Source organism: Thermobia domestica, chromosome 5, assembly GCF_964235325.1.
Source record: "Thermobia domestica chromosome 5, izTheDome1.hap1.1, whole genome shotgun sequence".
NCBI lineage: Eukaryota > Metazoa > Arthropoda > Insecta > Zygentoma > Lepismatidae > Thermobia > Thermobia domestica.
In genome coordinates, this window is record NC_137458.1 from 67,441,757 (window position 1) to 67,460,193 (window position 18,437).

The 18,437-nt window shown below is 34.0% G+C and overlaps 1 protein-coding gene across 2 annotated transcripts in view; it reads left to right on the forward strand.

Moving 5' to 3' along the window:
- The window catches only part of mus81 (mus81 structure-specific endonuclease subunit), a 77,760-nt gene that overhangs the window by 45,142 nt on the left and 14,181 nt on the right, over nt 1–18,437 (forward strand). For both annotated transcript variants that reach the window (XM_081758729.1, XM_081758730.1), the window contains exon 11: nt 1,427–1,540. In XM_081758729.1, the coding sequence (XP_081614855.1) occupies nt 1,427–1,540 (114 nt within the window). The remainder of the gene's footprint in view (nt 1–1,426; nt 1,541–18,437) is intronic.

The window sequence follows — 18,437 nt, forward strand, 5'->3', positions numbered from 1 at the left end:
CTGACTGAAAACGTAAAGTTTTTGTTGTGGTGGTTCGTACAAATACAAATTATTTTTAAAATTGCTTCGCAGAATAATGAATTGATAGAATTAATGAAAACAATATTCTAGAATACGTCTAGAGGCAAACATGAAGGAAAATTGGAGCATGAAGAATTCCAGAAATATTATGTAAAACAAATAATTTAAAAATTTAAACGTACAATTTGTTTAAAAGAGGAAAGTCAATTAAATTAGCTTAGTAGATAGCTTGTACAAAATAATTATCAAGTATCTGGTTATATGAGGCTCAGATAATAAGCAACATGTCCAAGAACATTGTCTGTTGCTAACTGTCCGCTCAGCAAGCGGGAGATGAATTGCGAGTCCAGCAATAATATTTTCCTGTTGTCTTTCAGTGGTTCTATATGCACTGAATAATCTTTCTGTAAAATGAGATAATATCGTTGAAATTTAGTAGAAGGTCTGTTTTGAGTTATCGTAGCAAAACTTATATCTGTAACAACATATATGTTGCCTTAAAGTGGAGTGTAGTCTTTAGTTCGGCAATTGTTGTCATCCATTGCTACGTAAACCAATTCAATGAAAAGAAATTTAATCTCTGAATTATTTAGATTCTTTGTTTTAGTTTTATTTTTTGCTCTCTGGTCTTTTAGCTAAGAATTATGTTTTAAACTGGATATACATTAAATATTTTAAGATAAATAAATTTATAAATCAGTCCTGCAAATCATTAATCTTCCAAGAAGAGAAAATATACGTCAATTTAAAACATATAATAATTGGGTCTGCTTTGTGAACAAGGAACATAATATTTGACTTAATTCAATTAAAATATTTCAGAAGGATTAAAAAAAATAGTGAAGAGGTTTACGCTGCAACAACCACACACATGCGTCATTCAATCACTCAGAGTGATCCATAATTACGTCGCATCTGAATAGAATTCACTGCATCTATGCTAACATGAATGGAAGACGGTCCAAGTATGCCGAATAAGATACTATGGTCAGACGAATAAGGCTAGACTTTTCACTCCATTTTTTTTTCTCTTGAGGTACCTTGAAAAAAAAAAAAATCAAGCCGAAAACCACGTGACTTCGATAATTTGGAGGCTATGATGGAGGAGGCGTATGCAAGACGTTTACTCCTCCGTGCAAAACATGCTGATGCTTACAGTGAAAACTAAATGTCAAGGATCATTGTGCATTCTTCAAGTAAAAGTAACTTTGTAGTGTTATGAGTTGCAGAATCATACTTTAATAAAAATAGAGTTATAATAATGGATTACTTGTGTATGAAAAATTGTGTAATTTATACATGTAGTAGTTACGACTTAAGCCAAGCCATATTTTATGTTTTTAAAACCATCTGAAAAGAGCTTAATTAACAATGCTGGATTTCATATTTACATGTTTATTTTCAGAATAAAACTCTTATTGCGTGCAGTACGAGGGATGAAATAGATAGTCAAATCGACAAAGATTGTGTTTCGTTACTAACGTTTACCGAATTAAATTCATCTTCACGTAAAAGTAAGGTAAGATATACAATTGTCTTTATGTAATCCATGTGAACTATGAGTGTGGTTTACTCTATGAGTAGTTTGTTAGTGATCATTACAATATATTAGAACTAAATCTAAATATGGTAGAACTATTGTGCATTATCCAATAATATTTAACATGAAACTATGTCGAGGGCCGTTCTTTGTTAGTTGCTCTGGGATAAATGAACGCAGATGTCAAAGAACTCACGTCTGGCCTTTTCTAATATTGCGTTGTATCATGAGTCTTTCTACTATAAATCTTACAGTATAAATCTACAAACACAGACCGAAAAGTACACATTAAAATATTTAAACAACAAATCTACAAACACAGACCGAAAAGTACACATTAAAATATTTAAACAACACTTCACAGAATATAACCGAACTTACTTATGGTTACGGAAGATTAATGGTGCAAACTTCAATATTGCCAGTTTCCACACGCTAATAACAAATTTCTTTCATATTGCACCTTTGAGCATAAACAGGAAAGAAGAAATGTGAAACGAATTAGCGTCAATTGAGCACAAATTTTTGAATGAAAAATTAATGATAAGTGGCCTTATTTCGTACCAGCTTTAATACAACGGAAAACACAAAAATTAATTGTAACTGCTCTGCCTATTATCACAAACTAAACTGAAGCGCAAATTTTGCATTGCGGTGACGCAAACGGTTACGAAATGAGACTTACAGTCCGAGTTCTTATCAAAGTTGCCAATATGAAACTTTGATTTAGAAATTTTAATTCTAATAATCGATTCGTGATGTAATTTTTTCAAATGATTTTGACTTACTAATATTTTGTTTAGACATCTAGATATTTGTATCAGTCAGAAACTGCAGATCTTGATCCTTGGCGTATCTTGTATACTCCGTCATTCTGATGTCGATATATCACTTAGTTATACCAATATGTGAACCATCTCGTTGACAGATAACATAATAGACTCCTGCATTAACAGTCTTTTAGCAAAATATTTCTTGAAATCCGTGTAGTGTTTTCTCAGTACAGTATTTATATGAGATCTGTAGCTAATCTATGATGCACATTTCTTAGTTACTTTATTCAAATCAAATTACAAGTTTGGCCAAAAGGGAAAGGAAATTCAAGAGATATTAATGGTTTGATTGAGATCGTTATGAAGAAAGATATGTCAGAAATCCGTCACTCAATCTTTTTATTGGTATTTCTGGAGTATCCATTTATTTTCTCAAATTGGAAATCTTCCTAGTTGATTCTTTATGTCATCCGTAGTAGATACCAACCTATAAACTCTTTCTACCATCGCAACCTTGATGGGATTGTATATGGGATTAATAATTTCATTGAAAATTGTAGGTTTCTTTTTACGTTAAATCTTTCCTGGCATTTCTTTTTTACCCTTCATGCTTGAAGGCGCTATAGGAGCAAATAGTCTTAGCAACATTGAAAATTTTGGACATTTGCTCTAGGTAATATTATGTATAGATAGGTTACATTATGAGAAATACTTGGTAAATATTTTTCTTTTTCTTTAAATAATTGTATATTTATGAATAGCTAGTTCAGATTAAACTGGTCAGTGGTTTTTAATACACTGACGAGCGATACAGTGCATTGTTAAAGGAGAACATATAAGAATGTATGTTCTTTGCTGTGTACGTTTATCTTTCGTAGTGCGAAAGATAGCGAGAAGAAGCAGCTCTCCAAATTACGGCACAACACAGGTTGGTTATTTTTATATTAACAAAATGTGCCAGACGTTTTCCTGATTATATTTAAATCTAGCTGTATTAAATAGTAATTACCTGTTACAAATAAACTTCATCAAATTCAAATATCTCCTGTTACAGCTCAGGAAATGCTGCAGGTGATTTTAATTGGGTAATATACGATCAGTGGGGACACTGTAGTCTAGTGGCTAAAGCATTGGACTTATGTCCTCGTGGCTCCGGGTCCGATTCCCGGCCGGTGCTTCCCCAATTTTCGGCGTCCACCCAGCGTCGTGAGACAAACTGGGGAGTCACATGAATAAAATACGTGACAGCCACTTGGTCTAGAAAGCTCCCGATACGCCGATTAGCGATAGGGCGACGCGGCGCGCTGACCACGTGTTCGTAACTAAGCTGAATGTGGTTTCCACCAGTCGCTAACAGATGGCGTGGAGCGGCTCAGGCCTACAAATCGGGCCGTTACGCTAAGTGATTTTGGTTTTAATATAGGATCGTATCCCATCTCCGTTATATCTGACTTTGTAGATCGATGTTGGATATATATTTATTAACGTAGCTTCCGGATACTAAGTCATTACAGAAAATTCTATACCTCACTAGGAATTGGAATCAGGACCACACGCGGGACTATTGGAAATAGAATTCTAATATTTTAAATAAATAAAAAGTAAGTTATTCACAGGATTGCGATATCTCTAAAATAAATAAATAAAAAAGTGAACGTTCCGAAGGCAAATGTTGTACTGATTACATGCGCTCAACGATATGTTTGTTTTTATTATTCTGGCTATAAAGTAACAAATATTAATAGTGCAAAGTTTGATAGATAACGAAACCGCTGGTCATTGACAAAAATCTGAGCACGATACTAATTTTTCAGAATTTTCTAAACAAAATACATTGTATTCCAACAAAACCTTGTTGGATTTGTTTTTTTGAAATAAACATCGTTATCCATATAAGGAAACGAAAATGCATGTCCCGGTTCCATTGAGACAAATATAATGAATATGCTTGCCTTCGTCGAAGTGCCGACCCTTAGCCATGATTAGAGATGTGGGTCGGGTAAATACCCAGTGGGTAGGTAAATAAAAAATGGGTATTTACCCGGGTATTTACCCCTTTTGTATTTACCTACCCAAAAAATGGGTATTTTATGAAAGTTCAATTATTATGAAGTTTTAAGAATTGTTAACCATAGCGGTGACATTTTTCTGTTTTTGGGGATCTCTCGAGCGTGATGTCTCATTCATTCACTATAAATATGCAATATAATAATATATTTACCCACTTCAGGTGCGGAGCGGGTTAACCATGGCACACCGGCAGTACAATTTTGGATATGTTATTCTAGGTTAAAGCGATATCTAAAATGTATTTTTTTAAATAATTTTCCTCGAAGAACTTCATAGGTAAAGAGGAAATCAAAATATTGAATCGAATGTTTTGAAAGGGGGGAATGGTGGGGGTGAGTTCTTACATTTTTCAGACGAAGCCCTTGTGTACACCTATATGGACATCAAAGTTTGATCAACGGCGATCAAGCCAATCTTGAGAAATAATTCACATCACACTTCTGATTTTACGTCATCGCTCACGAACAAATCAGATTGAGAATCAGAATCACGAGTTGAAACTTGAAGGATTAATGTCTCCTTGGGATACCTACATTAACATCCACTTGTCTCAAGATTGATCTTGGCCTATTTTACTATACTTATCCAACTATTCCCTTTCTTCACAAAGGTGTGAACGGCTTTCAAACTTGGATTAGTTTCACACCAAGACTTACAAAAATTAAGAAATCGTAGTAAGACTTCAAGCCTTAGATTGTCCAAGCATAGAAATAATATATAAACCCTCTTTGTCGAATCTTTGGGAGACAGCCCCAGTTTTAAATGTAAAGTCTGCAATACGTCACCAAGAACCCTATCAAGTTATTGTGTATTTTCATTTGAGAACAGATGTTTTGAGACTCCTTCAATCCAAGAGGTTTTCCTGAAACGTGCAATTTTGAAATTTTAAAATTCTCAGGAATATTTCACAGAAAACAACTCAGACACCCGACACACAAATAAAAGATAAACGAAAGCTGGATCATCGAGGAAAGCTGGAAAGCGAGGCTATAACTAGTTGAATAAAGACACCCAAAATTATCAAAATCTTTCCAAGTCGAACATTATAGACTTCAAGTTAATCATGAAAAAAGTGTGCCCTAGGTTTACTAGTTTCAAACTCAAAAGGTCATATTAGAATTGTTTTATCATGAAAGGAGAAAGTGAGTTCGATATACTTGATGTAGTCGCATTTATTATATGAAAATATGCTGAAGTAAAAAACATTACATCAATTTGTATAAAATGTACAGGCTTTTCTTAACTTTTTATGGCTTCTTAGGTCCAACGTTACTATTTAGGGGTTTGGATAGAATCGTAATATTGATGTTTCTTAAAACAAATACCGACGTATAGAATGTTATCGAAGTCTTACGGGAAGTGTTGAACGAAAACATTGCCACAGCGATCTTCGTTAGTGGGTGTTCTCTGTCACTTGTTGATCACCCTTTGTGGATTGATTTTTTTTTTTTTTTTTTTAAAGAAAATTCGTCCTTCGTATGCTCTCCCATCAAGGTATCGCCTGATTACAAGTTACTTGGATGCTCTACACAGTGAAATGCAAGAGGAAATTAAAATGAAGTTAGAGGAATTTTCCAAATCTACATTTACAGTGTGACGATTGGACTAACTTGAGAAATGAATCTACGTATCATTTATTTCATAATTTCAAAGTTTGAACCTGTTTTTGTTGATTTTGTGTTGTCGAAAGATGCACATTGCTTGTCTGAAGAGATTATGAATGTTCTGTAAACAATATAACCCTGAAAAAAATTTAGTAATCATAGGAAACAACGCGTATAACATGAGAGTAGCTTTTATATTAGTAAAACAGAAGTATCCTAATATAGTATATTTGGGTTGTCTTGCTCATCTCCATTTGCTTTGTTCTGACATCCTCGGATGTCCTTCGGTAAAGACATTACTGGGAAGTGAAACTGATGTTGTTAATACAAACATAGACATCACTTGCAAGCACTATTTACACAAATCTCAAGGGAGAAAAGGGTTACAATTTCGTTAAAGTTGCTTCGAGAAACAAGATGGGGAAGCCATTTACACTGCCTCCAAAAGTTTGCTTATCAATGAAACTAGGCTTCAGACGCTCGCTGTGAGTGAGGAATTGTCGTCATTACTTTCAGAAATCAATAAAAGAATTGTTGATTATGTATTCTGGGTTTGTATTGAAAACCTTGCAGCCATTTTGAAACCTATAGTGGATTTGATTAATTGCTTCGAGTAAAATAAGTCTCAGATGCACTCAAAATTCTAGAGCCTTCATCAAACTCTGACAGAACAGTTCCCATCGTCAATTCTTTCAAAAACAGAAGAATAATCAATAATGGAAAAATTTAAAGTATGAAGTGAGTTCGGCTTGGGTCCAATTCATCTGGCTGCAGATATCCTCAATCCCACTTTTCAGGGCTGCATATTGATCGCTGAAGAATTGCTTGATGAAGTAAACTTCGTTTGTGAAGTTGGAAAACAAATTGGGTTGAATTCTGTTTTACTGAGAGCACATTTGACTGACTACAGAGACAAGGAAGGAATATGGGCAAGGAAGTTTTTGTGAGACGGAATGGAACAAATGACCTCACTACTTTGGTGGAGAGGGTTTCGAGGCATCAGTGAATCCTTAGTGTTCCTGTTACATCTGCTGCCACAGAAAGAACTCTCTCTACATTTAGTTGGACCATAGTAAAACAATAAATTGTTTATCATCGGAGAGGGCAGGAAAACTAAGATATCTTTCATATAACTGGAAGCTTTTAAGTAAGAAATTACCTGAAGTTTCACGGATGCAACACTCAGAACTAAGGTCTATAAGGAAGAAGTCACCAGCTGTTGGCATGGAACAGAACAAAACACCAGAGACATTGGAAGAGGAAAAATTGAGTGACAGTAGAAAATAAAGAAACGAGTGATAGTGATGTTGATACTGAAGAATTACTCTGATCTTACGGTTGATTCTAAGTAGAACAGTAAAATTTGTGATAGCTTCATTTATAATGCTCCGAATATGGTAGGGGTTAATTGCTGTTCTATACTGAATAATTTAAGGTATAAATATTACCTTCACTTAGTTACTATACAACTTAACGTTTTTTTTAAATCACATTAATATTTTAAATTCCAATAAATACTTTCACAAACCGTTATTGGTAGTGTTAAACTCCGTTTAGTGAACACTTCTAAAAATCAGGAATTAGTTACTTAAGTGCTTTACAAAGTATTATTTCTTATTTTATGGATCGGCATATTTAGTAAATAATTTGATAGAACAATTTATTAAATTCAGTTACTTTGATTATTCTGCAACTTTCGTAATCATATAATTACTTCTATAGAATGGCAAATTAGTAAATGAGTAATTTGTTTAGTTTCTAAATACGTATTTTCTAGGTTATTACTTACTAGTGTCGAGTTTCTTTACTTTGATATAACTATATCAACAACTTAGATGTTACAATATAGTTTCCTAATTAGATTTAATTTGTTAATTCAGTAAACCAGAAGTGAAATATAAGAAACTTATTGGTCCAATTTTTTTGCATAATTGACAATTCAGTACATCTCATTGCCTAATAGATGAAATACCAAAAATAACATTCGTTTGCGTGAAGAAAGTAAGAAGCTGTATTTGGAATATCAATTCAGTTTTGTTAATTATTAAAAAATGTTATTTTACATCAGTACTATTCACATTTTTTAAGGCAAACTTTAGAACCGTAAAATAGGAAAGCAATTATTAATAATTCATTTTCCGCAATTAATGACTTTGGTAAACCTAAAGTGGTTGTTCATTTTAGTTGAACCCACTGTTACTTAAATAGTTTAGTTAGTGTGCTCATCGGTGATTTGAAAAACTGATGAAAGTATTGGAAGATAAAAGATGTGCCAGATCGAGAAAAATGGAGAAAGCAATTTCATCAAACTCGAACCTAAAGAAGAACTTCAATTCCGTATCATTAATACCAGGAGCTGCTGGCAGACAGAATACTTCATAATAGTATACCATAGCGAGTAGAAGAGTATACGATTCGCTATGAGTATACGATTAGTTTGGTGGCAACTGACTTCACATTCTTTGGTCATCGTTATGTTCTGTCATAAATTTTATATTTTCGTGTTGGTTTGGTCCACTATTGAATTCTATACCGTGCAACTGATTGGATGTCTCAGGGGCACACTAAGGTAGGAATTTACGGGGTAGAGTGGTCAATTATTTTCTGACAAGGGTAATAGAAGGAAATTTAGTGTAAGTAGAAAGAAAATAACGGTGGGTGACTAAGAAATCTGTATTGTGTTACTTAATAAATGTCAAATTCATTCTTTAATCGCAAGAAAAAATGATTAATTTAGTGGTTATTTAGTGCTCCTCTTGCAGGTGATACAAATGACCATTATATTTTTCATTGACAACAATAAAATTCATTTATTGGTAATTGAAACATAAAATACCCACTAAAATACCCATTTTGGGTAAATACCCGGGTATTTACCCGCTGAAATAAATACCCAGGTATTTTACATCCCTAGCCATGATAAGAGCTTTACAATTCCAGGCATTTACTTCATCAATTGATCCAACTTTTGTGAAGCCGTGCAGCTTTGAAGAGTCTTCCAAAGACCTTCATATTCGTTGGCATCTGTACTGTATTGCAAAGTTTACGGACTGTACTGTAAAGTTTATCTTACAAGAGTTCAATAGATGACAAATCCGGTGACTTTGATAACCATCCCATTTTTTGTTTTTGTAAGCGTCACGTTCCTTTTGCAGATAATTATTGCCTAACTTAAAATAATGTTGTAATCGTAATCCTGTTGTACAAAGTTCCTGCTCAAAATCCTTGTGCCTAAAGGAATTTCATGCCTCACTTAAATTTTGTGAAACATGTTTTTGTGTATTTTTCTGTTAATTGAAACTAAATTATCAACTTGCTTGCCTTTAAAGCATCCCTGCACAATGACATTACCTTCTCCGTGCTTTACTGTTGGCATTACACGGTTGAGATGAAAGCGCTTTTCGAGACGACGACATACGAACTCCTAGAATTGGGGACTGAAAAGTTGACATTTAGATTCATTGGTTTAGAGTACCCTCTTTTATTGTTCATCGGTCCAGTTTTTTTTTTTTTTCCTTTCTTTTTTTGCAATGTTTCCTGCTCGAAGAAATGGTTTCTTTATCGCACCCCTACCCCAAAGACCATATATCTGAAGGCGCTGGGCCGCCACCCTGTCTGATACTAATCGGAAATGACTCTTCCGTAGTTCTATTGCTATGTCTTCCGCGCTTGAACGTCTGTTACGTTTGTTTGTTTTTCCAATGCTTGTCCAGTGCAGTGTTCGGTTGTCCGTACTAGAAGGTGTTGCTTTTGGATAACAGTTCGTTTCCATGCAATATTTACACCGGTTTCTGGCTTGCAAGAGTCCGACGCACTACTCCAACTGACATACTTAACCACTTAGCGATTTTTCGCAAAGAATGGCTTTCGTCTGAAAATAACCACTTGAATATATGTTTTGGCATTTAATTAACAGTTTTTCTTTTATATTTTATAGTATTGCACGTTGTTCTCACTATTTAACTGGTTCATGTGAATCAAAACTGTACATTCGATGTCACATAATCACATCCAGTTTTACCCATATTACGACAGATTGAACAGATTGAGTAGCGCGTACATAGCTGTTCGTCGTAGTGAGGAAACACCTATTGATAAAAGTTCATACAAACACCATTAGATGTCGTTGAAACGATGCATCATCAAACAAAGCATGACGTAAATTGTCAGTTCGTTAGTTATATGTTTATTGCCAAGCAGCTTTTCTGAATAAATTTGTTGCGATGTACACAATACCATGCATTTTCGTATCCTTATATGAACAACGTTGTTTATTTTGTAAATTGAGTCCAATAAACAGTTTTATCAGGACACAGTGTCTCTTATTTGGAAAATTTTGAAAAAATCAGTAGTGTGCTCAGACTTTTGACAATGACTGTAATTTATGCAAACATTAATAAATTCTGTGAAAATGAAAGCAGATAAGCATATGACCAGGGGTGGAAATGGAATTCGATAACTAAGGGAATGGTCGTGAATAAATAGTATGTGATCTGGCTATATCACCACTTTAATATCTTAACTACTTTGTTGCGTAATGCTCCACTTCCAGCACAGCAGTCATCCATTCCGTCGACCGAAGGCGATATTATGACAACTGAGCCACTTGGCCCTTGTAGATATGCTGAGTCGCCACCACGTATAGAAAACCGTGGAAAATTTTATTTATTTCAGATCCAAGTTCGGTGACGAGGCTGTAAGTGCAATCATGAAGCTTTCTCAATCACAACGCACGGGACTAGATAACAACCGTGACTGACGATATGAAGGAATAGTTATTGAAGGAACATTTGAATTCTCGGAAATTAAATATAAGTAACAAGATAAAACTTTGTTTTAGTCTGTTTATAAACATCAGTAATTAAACAACGTACGTAGAATTAACTATAGAAATGAGCATATAATTGAGTAATAAGTACCAAATTTCACAACATTAAATCCCCAAGTTAAGCGGGTTTGCATATCCAGGCTCCTAACTATGAAAACATTTACGCTCAGTCCAACCTCAATCATTTCACGAATTCAACCTGTTTTACGTATGTTATTAGGACATAATATCGATTGTGATTTATTCTAAAAACACTTTTATACATTGCAAGAGCTGTAACGTCCAAATATTTACTGAGAACTCATAGTTGTATCGGAATAAACAAAAGCGAGTATGGAACAGTAAACTGATTTCACAAAAGGAAAAAGAATATGAGCAAAAGGCCTGAAAAACGGTCGAGTGGTTTGGGTCGATACACTATCAATCACATGTTTGTGAGTTCAAACCCTGTAGCAAGTTGTTTCTTCTTTTAAGTGTCTTCCTATTTTAACCCGGAGGCTGAAAATATTTATTTGAGTAACTCATTGAAAACTTCTTTTGTTTCAAATTCAATTAGAACGGAACATTATATGAATTGCGAATCTTAAATCCATAGCTTAAAAAAAAAAAAAAAAAAAAAAAAAAAAAAAAAAAAAAAAAAAATGAAGTATACTCACTACTCCATTATCCTCTGATTTGTAACGAAAAACTATTTATAAACAGTGGTGACTTCAGAAAATTATCCTCGGGGGGAATTTCAATATGCGGGTGGAGGGCAAACATTGGTAGTCCACATTGAGCGCGATCGAATATATAGTCCTGAAGGCGGAAATTTCTTAGCTCGAGAGGGGTCTCAAATTCTCCCTCACATCACGTCCTGAAAACATCATTGCTTAAAAGCTTTTCGTAACAAATATAATATTACACTTGTTTCTCGTTCTACATTTAGAATTGGTAAAATCATAACTTATAGAGGATTATAATAAAAGCATAAAAATTACAATACCGATCATGTATAAATTATCCTGTAAGTTACCAACTTTGGGTCAGATTAAAACTCAAATATTTGTTTTCGGATTGCACTTAGAAGTAAGTCCTCTCTATATAATTCTGATTGGAAAGCCATGTTTAACACTAATTAATTAATCAATATTTATACTAATATTTTTTTATTTTACTATTTTTACTATTCAATATTATATACACTTCATTTCCAAAATCAAAATCTCGAAAATGTATATTGTACGAGTGCAGACTCATAAATAAATGATTATTTATCTATATTATAAAAGAGAACGTACAAATCCTTTGTTCCCTCATCACGCTAATACGGCTGAACCAATTTCTTTTATTTTTGGGGGGTTATTAGGATTTGGACCCTAGATGGTTTTTATCATATCACTTTAATTTTTAATTACCAGTGTCTTGAGATAATTGACCATTCAAGTGTCCATACGTACAAATCCTTTGTTATTAGTTCATCATAGGTAAAAATAAACGTATTTATATGCAACCCGCATGACCGTGTCACTCGGCGGGTTAACATAAATGACAGGCGCTATAATGTTAACATTTACTGCAATTTGAAAGCGAAAAAGTAAAAATTATCTAAGTAACAAAGTTTATTGCGTTCCGGGGTGACCGCAGCGAAGCGGGGTGAACGCTGCTAGTCATATATATTGGTCTCTATTCGAAATTCTATTTAATAGAATCCGACAAGAACACAGACAGAAACATCGAGAACAGGTGAAAAAAGAGAGAGAAAAAGACGTTGTACCCGGCGGGGACTCGAAGTAAGTTCGAATGGTTCTTTCCAAGCCGAACGCCTTAGACCACTCGGCTATGGTAACAACTAGTGATTGTAGCAAAGGCTTCGAGTAGTAGTTCTTATTACAGAATAACATTTTCTGTTTCCTAAAATTTAAACCTAATTTACTTTGATATAATATATCTATTAATTTGTTTCATGAACGTTTTTGTTACTTTGATGAATGATGTATGTTGTTGATATAGATTCTATTACACATTCTTTCGTAAATATTATAGAAAGTATCAGGGTTATTTATGATCTTTTATGGAAATTGACTGGCGCATGCGCAGTACACAGACAGTTCAATTGGAAGGCGAGGAATGAAACGCTTACACACTGTTTCAATGTTTCTCTCGCAAGCAGTAGTTCCCAACCGAGGGACGGCGGGACGCACTTCCTCCTCCTGGGGTGGCGTGAAGGATTTACGAAGTCCCTTCGTTGTCTTATATTTCTTGAATAATTATACACAATATCCAGTCACATCTTCTACACATTTGGAAGTGATAAATCGTAGTATAAATAAACCGTCCTCTACATACAGTGATTGTTGCTTTTCCAAGATTATAAACTGAAAGAATATTTCAATAGAATATAAAAGTTTCAATGGGAGGGGTTACAACCCCCTCAACCCCCTGGGTCTTCGATATGTCACCGCCTAAACTGTAACTTTCAAGTTAGAATCGAAAAATGGAGACATGTGACCTACTAAATATATTTTTAGTTAATTATACATTTTCATAAATAAAATATCCACAATTACAATGACAGTAAATGCTAAGTAATTATTGTAAATCTTTGTACTTTCATTTTCCCTCTTTCTTCTCAACTGAGCTTGAAAAATGTAAAAATGGGAGGTTAAGAACTTCAAATATTACGTATATTTTAGTGTATTACGAAATTATATTTAATAGAATCCGGTAGGATCACAAACAGAAACGTCAAGAAGAGGTAAAATCAAATTGTATTGTGGTGGGATTCGAACTACTCTTGAATGATGCTTCAGAATCTCTAACCGAATGCCTTAGTCCACTCGGCTAATGTGACAAGTTGAAAATATAGGAAGCGTGTTTCATGTTCAATCTTTTGTTACAGTATGACATTTATTTTGTATTCTCTGAAGTTTAAGCCTATTTTGCCCTGATTAATAGTCTGTTGAAATTGTTTTATGTTTACGGTATTCTTTACTTTGACGAATGATGTTAATATAGGTTCTATTACGTATTCGTTCATAAATATTACAGCAATTGTCAGGATTATTTATGATCTTTCATGAAAATTGACTGGTGCATGCGCAGTAGAAACAGAAAGATGCACTTTACCGACATTTGTGATACACGCCAGAACGCAAATTTCTAACAGGTTCTCAAAATGCCTCGCTCTAAAGGCTGTGGAGAACTGTCTGTTGCTCTGAGAGGAGAAATCATAGGCCGAGCAAAAATGGGACAAACTGTGCCTCAGATTGCTAGAGATCTGGGATGTGACAAGAAAACGGTGAAGAAATGGGTTCAGCGACATGAAGAAGGTGGTGAATGGTTCAGGTCTCGGTCAAGAAGTGGAAGGCCAAAAGTGACAACTTCAGCTCAAGATCAAGCTTTAGTTACAGAAGTAATCAACAGACCTCTATGCCACACGTCAGTCCTCTTGGACAAAGCCAGAGAATATAATTGTTCTCACGAAACAATAAGAAGAAGATTATTGGGGCTGGTCTACACTGTTCAAGACCCGCTAGGAAGACTCTCCTGACTGAAACCCACAAGGCCAGACGAATGGAATGGGCACAGAATAACATAACCTAACCTCAGTCATATTGGGACTTAGTCATCTGGACCGACGAGAAAGTTTTCAAGTCTAACCAACAAGGCAGAGTTATATTGTATAGACCGCGCGGAACCAGGTATGCTGAACAAAATATTATCAGAACTTCTTGTTCAGGACGAATATCAGCACACTTTTGGGGATACATGACAGCTGCTGGTCCTGGAAATTTAGTTGCGGTGCCTGAGAGAATGAACAGCAGTGTTTACATTAATATTCTCGAAAATACGTTGTTACTGTCCTTAGAAAGAAACTTCCCCGAACAGGAAGAATATATATTTATGCATGACAACAGTGCTGTTCACACTTCCCGGCAAACACGAGAGTGGCTAAATGAACATCCAGAGTTAATTTGTATTGAGTGGCCCCCTCTATCCCCAGATTTGAACCCAAATGAACATCTGTGGGCCTACATGGTGCAAGAATGGGAAAAGACATGTGAAGACAGAGACCAAACGTTTCTTCAAAATCATGTTATGGAACTGTGGCAACATTTTCGTGACACACCGTCGTATTGCTCGAGACTTGTATCTAGTATCCCCTCCAGACTTCAAGAAGTTACTGACTCTGGAGGTGACTACACGAAGTTACTGACTCTGGAGGTGACTACACGAAGTACTAGTGTGTTATTTTTTGTGTAAACATTTATTTAAGTTTCATTTATTTATTATATTTTTTTTCAAGAGCAATACTTTCGTTCTTCATTCTTTTCCTTTGCTTGTTTACTTATTAGTTCGTTAAAACGTAAAGGAAGAGTAGTATATCTTCAAAAAGTATTTGTGAATTTACTTTGAACGTTTCTAAGAATACATTTACTTTTTTTCCTTACTCTATATCATGCCAAATATTACTTTCATTTCAGTTAATTAATAACTTTATTTCACATCTCGGATAAAAGTATTATTGTCTTTTTAACGATATTTTTTCCTTTTGATTGTGTAATTTCTAGTTTCATTGAATTATCTCAATTCTAATGAATAAATCACATTTTGTTTATTGTCCCTTCCTTAGCTAAGTTCGAATTCGAGAACAATTTGGTGTAATATACGTTCTTTATTCTTCATATTGTGCAGTAATGACAATATTAATTATTTTTCATGAGTCCAGTTGATTAGTGAGAACTTGGACAAACATTAACCTGGTGATTCTTTACGCAATGACAAGCGTAAAATACATTTTAGCTATTCTTTATACTTCATAGCGATGAAACATTCTAACAGTCTGTTAGCGTTTCCTTCCTCGCCTTCCAATTGAACTGTCTGTGTACTGCGCATGCGCCAGTCAATTTCCATGAAAGATCATAAATAACCCTCATACTTACTATAATATTTACGAAAGAATGTGTATCAGAATCTATATCAACAACATACATCATTCATCAAAGTAACGAAAACGTGTTCATGTAACAAATTAATAGATATATTATATCAAAGTAAATTAGGTTTAAATTTTAGGCAATAGAAAAAAATTTATTCTGTAATAAGAACTACTACTTGAAGCCTTTGCTACAATCACTAGTTGTTACCATAGCTGAGTGGTCTAAGGCGTTCGGCTTGTAAAGAACCATTCGAACTTACTTCGAGTCCCCGCCGGGTACAACGTCTTTTTCTCTCTCTTTTTTCACCTGTTCTCGATGTTTCTGTCTGTGTTCCTGTCGGATTCGATTAAATAGAATTTCGAATAGAGACAAATATATATGATAAATAATCATTTATTTGCGAGTCTGCACTCGTACAATATACATTTTCGAGATTTTGATTTTGGAAATGAAGTGTATATAATACTGAATAGTAAAACGAGTAAAATAAAAAAAAAATATTACTATAAATATTGATTAATTAATTAGTGTTAAACATGGCTTTCCAATCAGGATTATATAGAGAGGACTTACTTCTAAGTGCAATCCGAAAACAAATATTTGAGTTTTAATCTGACCCAAAGTTGGTAACTTACAGGATAATTTATACATGATCGGTATTGTAATTTTTATGCTTTTATTATAATCCTCTATAAGTTATGATTTTACCAATTCTAAATGTAGAACGAGAAACAAGTGTAATATTATATTTGTTACGAAAAGCTTTTAAGCAATGATGTTTTCAGGACGTGATGTGAGGGAGAATTTGAGACCCCTCTCGAGCTAAGAAATTTCCGCCTTCAGGACTATATATTCGATCGCGCTCAATGTGGACTACCAATGTTTGCCCTCCACCCGCATATTGAAATTCCCCCCGAGGATAATTTTCTGAAGTCACCACTGTTTATAAATAGTTTTTCGTTACAAATCAGAGGATAATGGAGTAGTGAGTATACTTTTTTTTTTTTTTTTTTTTTTTTTAAGCTATGGATTTAAGATTCGCAATTCATATAATGTTCCGTTCTAATTGAATTTGAAACAAAAGAAGTTTTCAATGAGTTACTCAAATAAATATTTTCAGCCTCCGGGTTAAAATAGGAAGACACTTAAAAAAAGAAACAACTTGCTACAGGGTTTGAACTCACAAACATGTGATTGATAGTGTATCGACCCAAACCACTCGACCGTTTTTCAGGCCTTTTGCTCATATTCTTTTTCCTTTTGTGAAATCAGTTTACTGTTCCATACTCGCTTTTGTTTATTCCGATACAACTATGAGTTCTCAGTAAATATTTGGACGTTACAGCTCTTGCAATGTATAAAAGTGTTTTTAGAATAAATCACAATCGATATTATATCCTAGTAACATACGTAAAACAGGTTGAATTCGTGAAATGATTGAGGTTGGACTGAGCGTAAATGTTTTCATAGTTAGGAGCCTGGATATGCAAACCCGCTTAACGTGGGGATTTAATTTTGTGAAATTTGGTACCAATAATACCTGTACATGAATTTCCTCGTACATAATTTATAGGATGATCGATTGGTAAGTATTTATCAATTTCATTTCTTCATAAGAAATCGCAGACCAATATTACCAATATTACCTGTACATGAATTTCTTCGTACATAATTTATAGGATGATCGATTGGTAAGTATTTATCAATTTCATTTCTTCATAAGAAATCGCAGACCAGATGAATTAACCTAATCGTAGTTAAAACAGCGTAATAAGTATTTTAAATATTATGTCTGTGAATAGTGTTTATATGATGATGTAGTACATATATTGGTCTTGTTCCGATATTCCAGAATATCTACATATAGATAAATTACCAAGCAGTAGAAACCAGTACCATATTACTTATAATAATATTAAAATTCTTCTTTAAGTAGTTCTAATAGCAGCTATTCTAATTAAATATTAATTAAAGTACACAAGATATATTTTGATAATGGAGAGCAAGAAAATAACGGGTATGGCTAACTAAAGAGTTTCTTCTGGGAGCTTAAGCCCTTCAGATTAAAATGTCGTAGATCCTTATTTTCGCACGCCTGCAATTCCAAATAACCTATTTTAATCAAAAATTTGATGAGAATATTAACCCTTTTTAATAATCTCTTCCGTTTCTGTTTGAATTATATTATCTCTTTTCTTTTGTTTCAAATTAATTATCTTTCTTCTTCTTCTTGTTCCGGGAAAGAAAGCTATTTCGCCAATTGACACTTAGTAATTATAAGGTAATCCATATCTTTAACGGTACAGATATATAATATACGGTACCGGATTTAAAATAAATATTAACAATATAATTCGTAATATTGCTTGGTACAGGTCTAGAACAGGTTAACAATTTAATAACTAAATCAAATTTCCAACTTTGTAGAAAAATTAAATCTGTACGAAATGTCATCACAAACAATAAATAACAAACGAGTAAACAAAATATCACATGTGATTTTAATTACTTTTTCTTTCTTGAACTTTTATTAAGGAAACACCGTTCCCTCGCGGTAGTAGTTAGTTTCTATTGGCAATAGCAATCAGTTCTTTGCAATAATCAACCCTGTCCCTTTCTTGGTCATTTGTTAGGGAATAATACACGAAACAGGCACAGACCTTCTTGTTGAAATCGTGG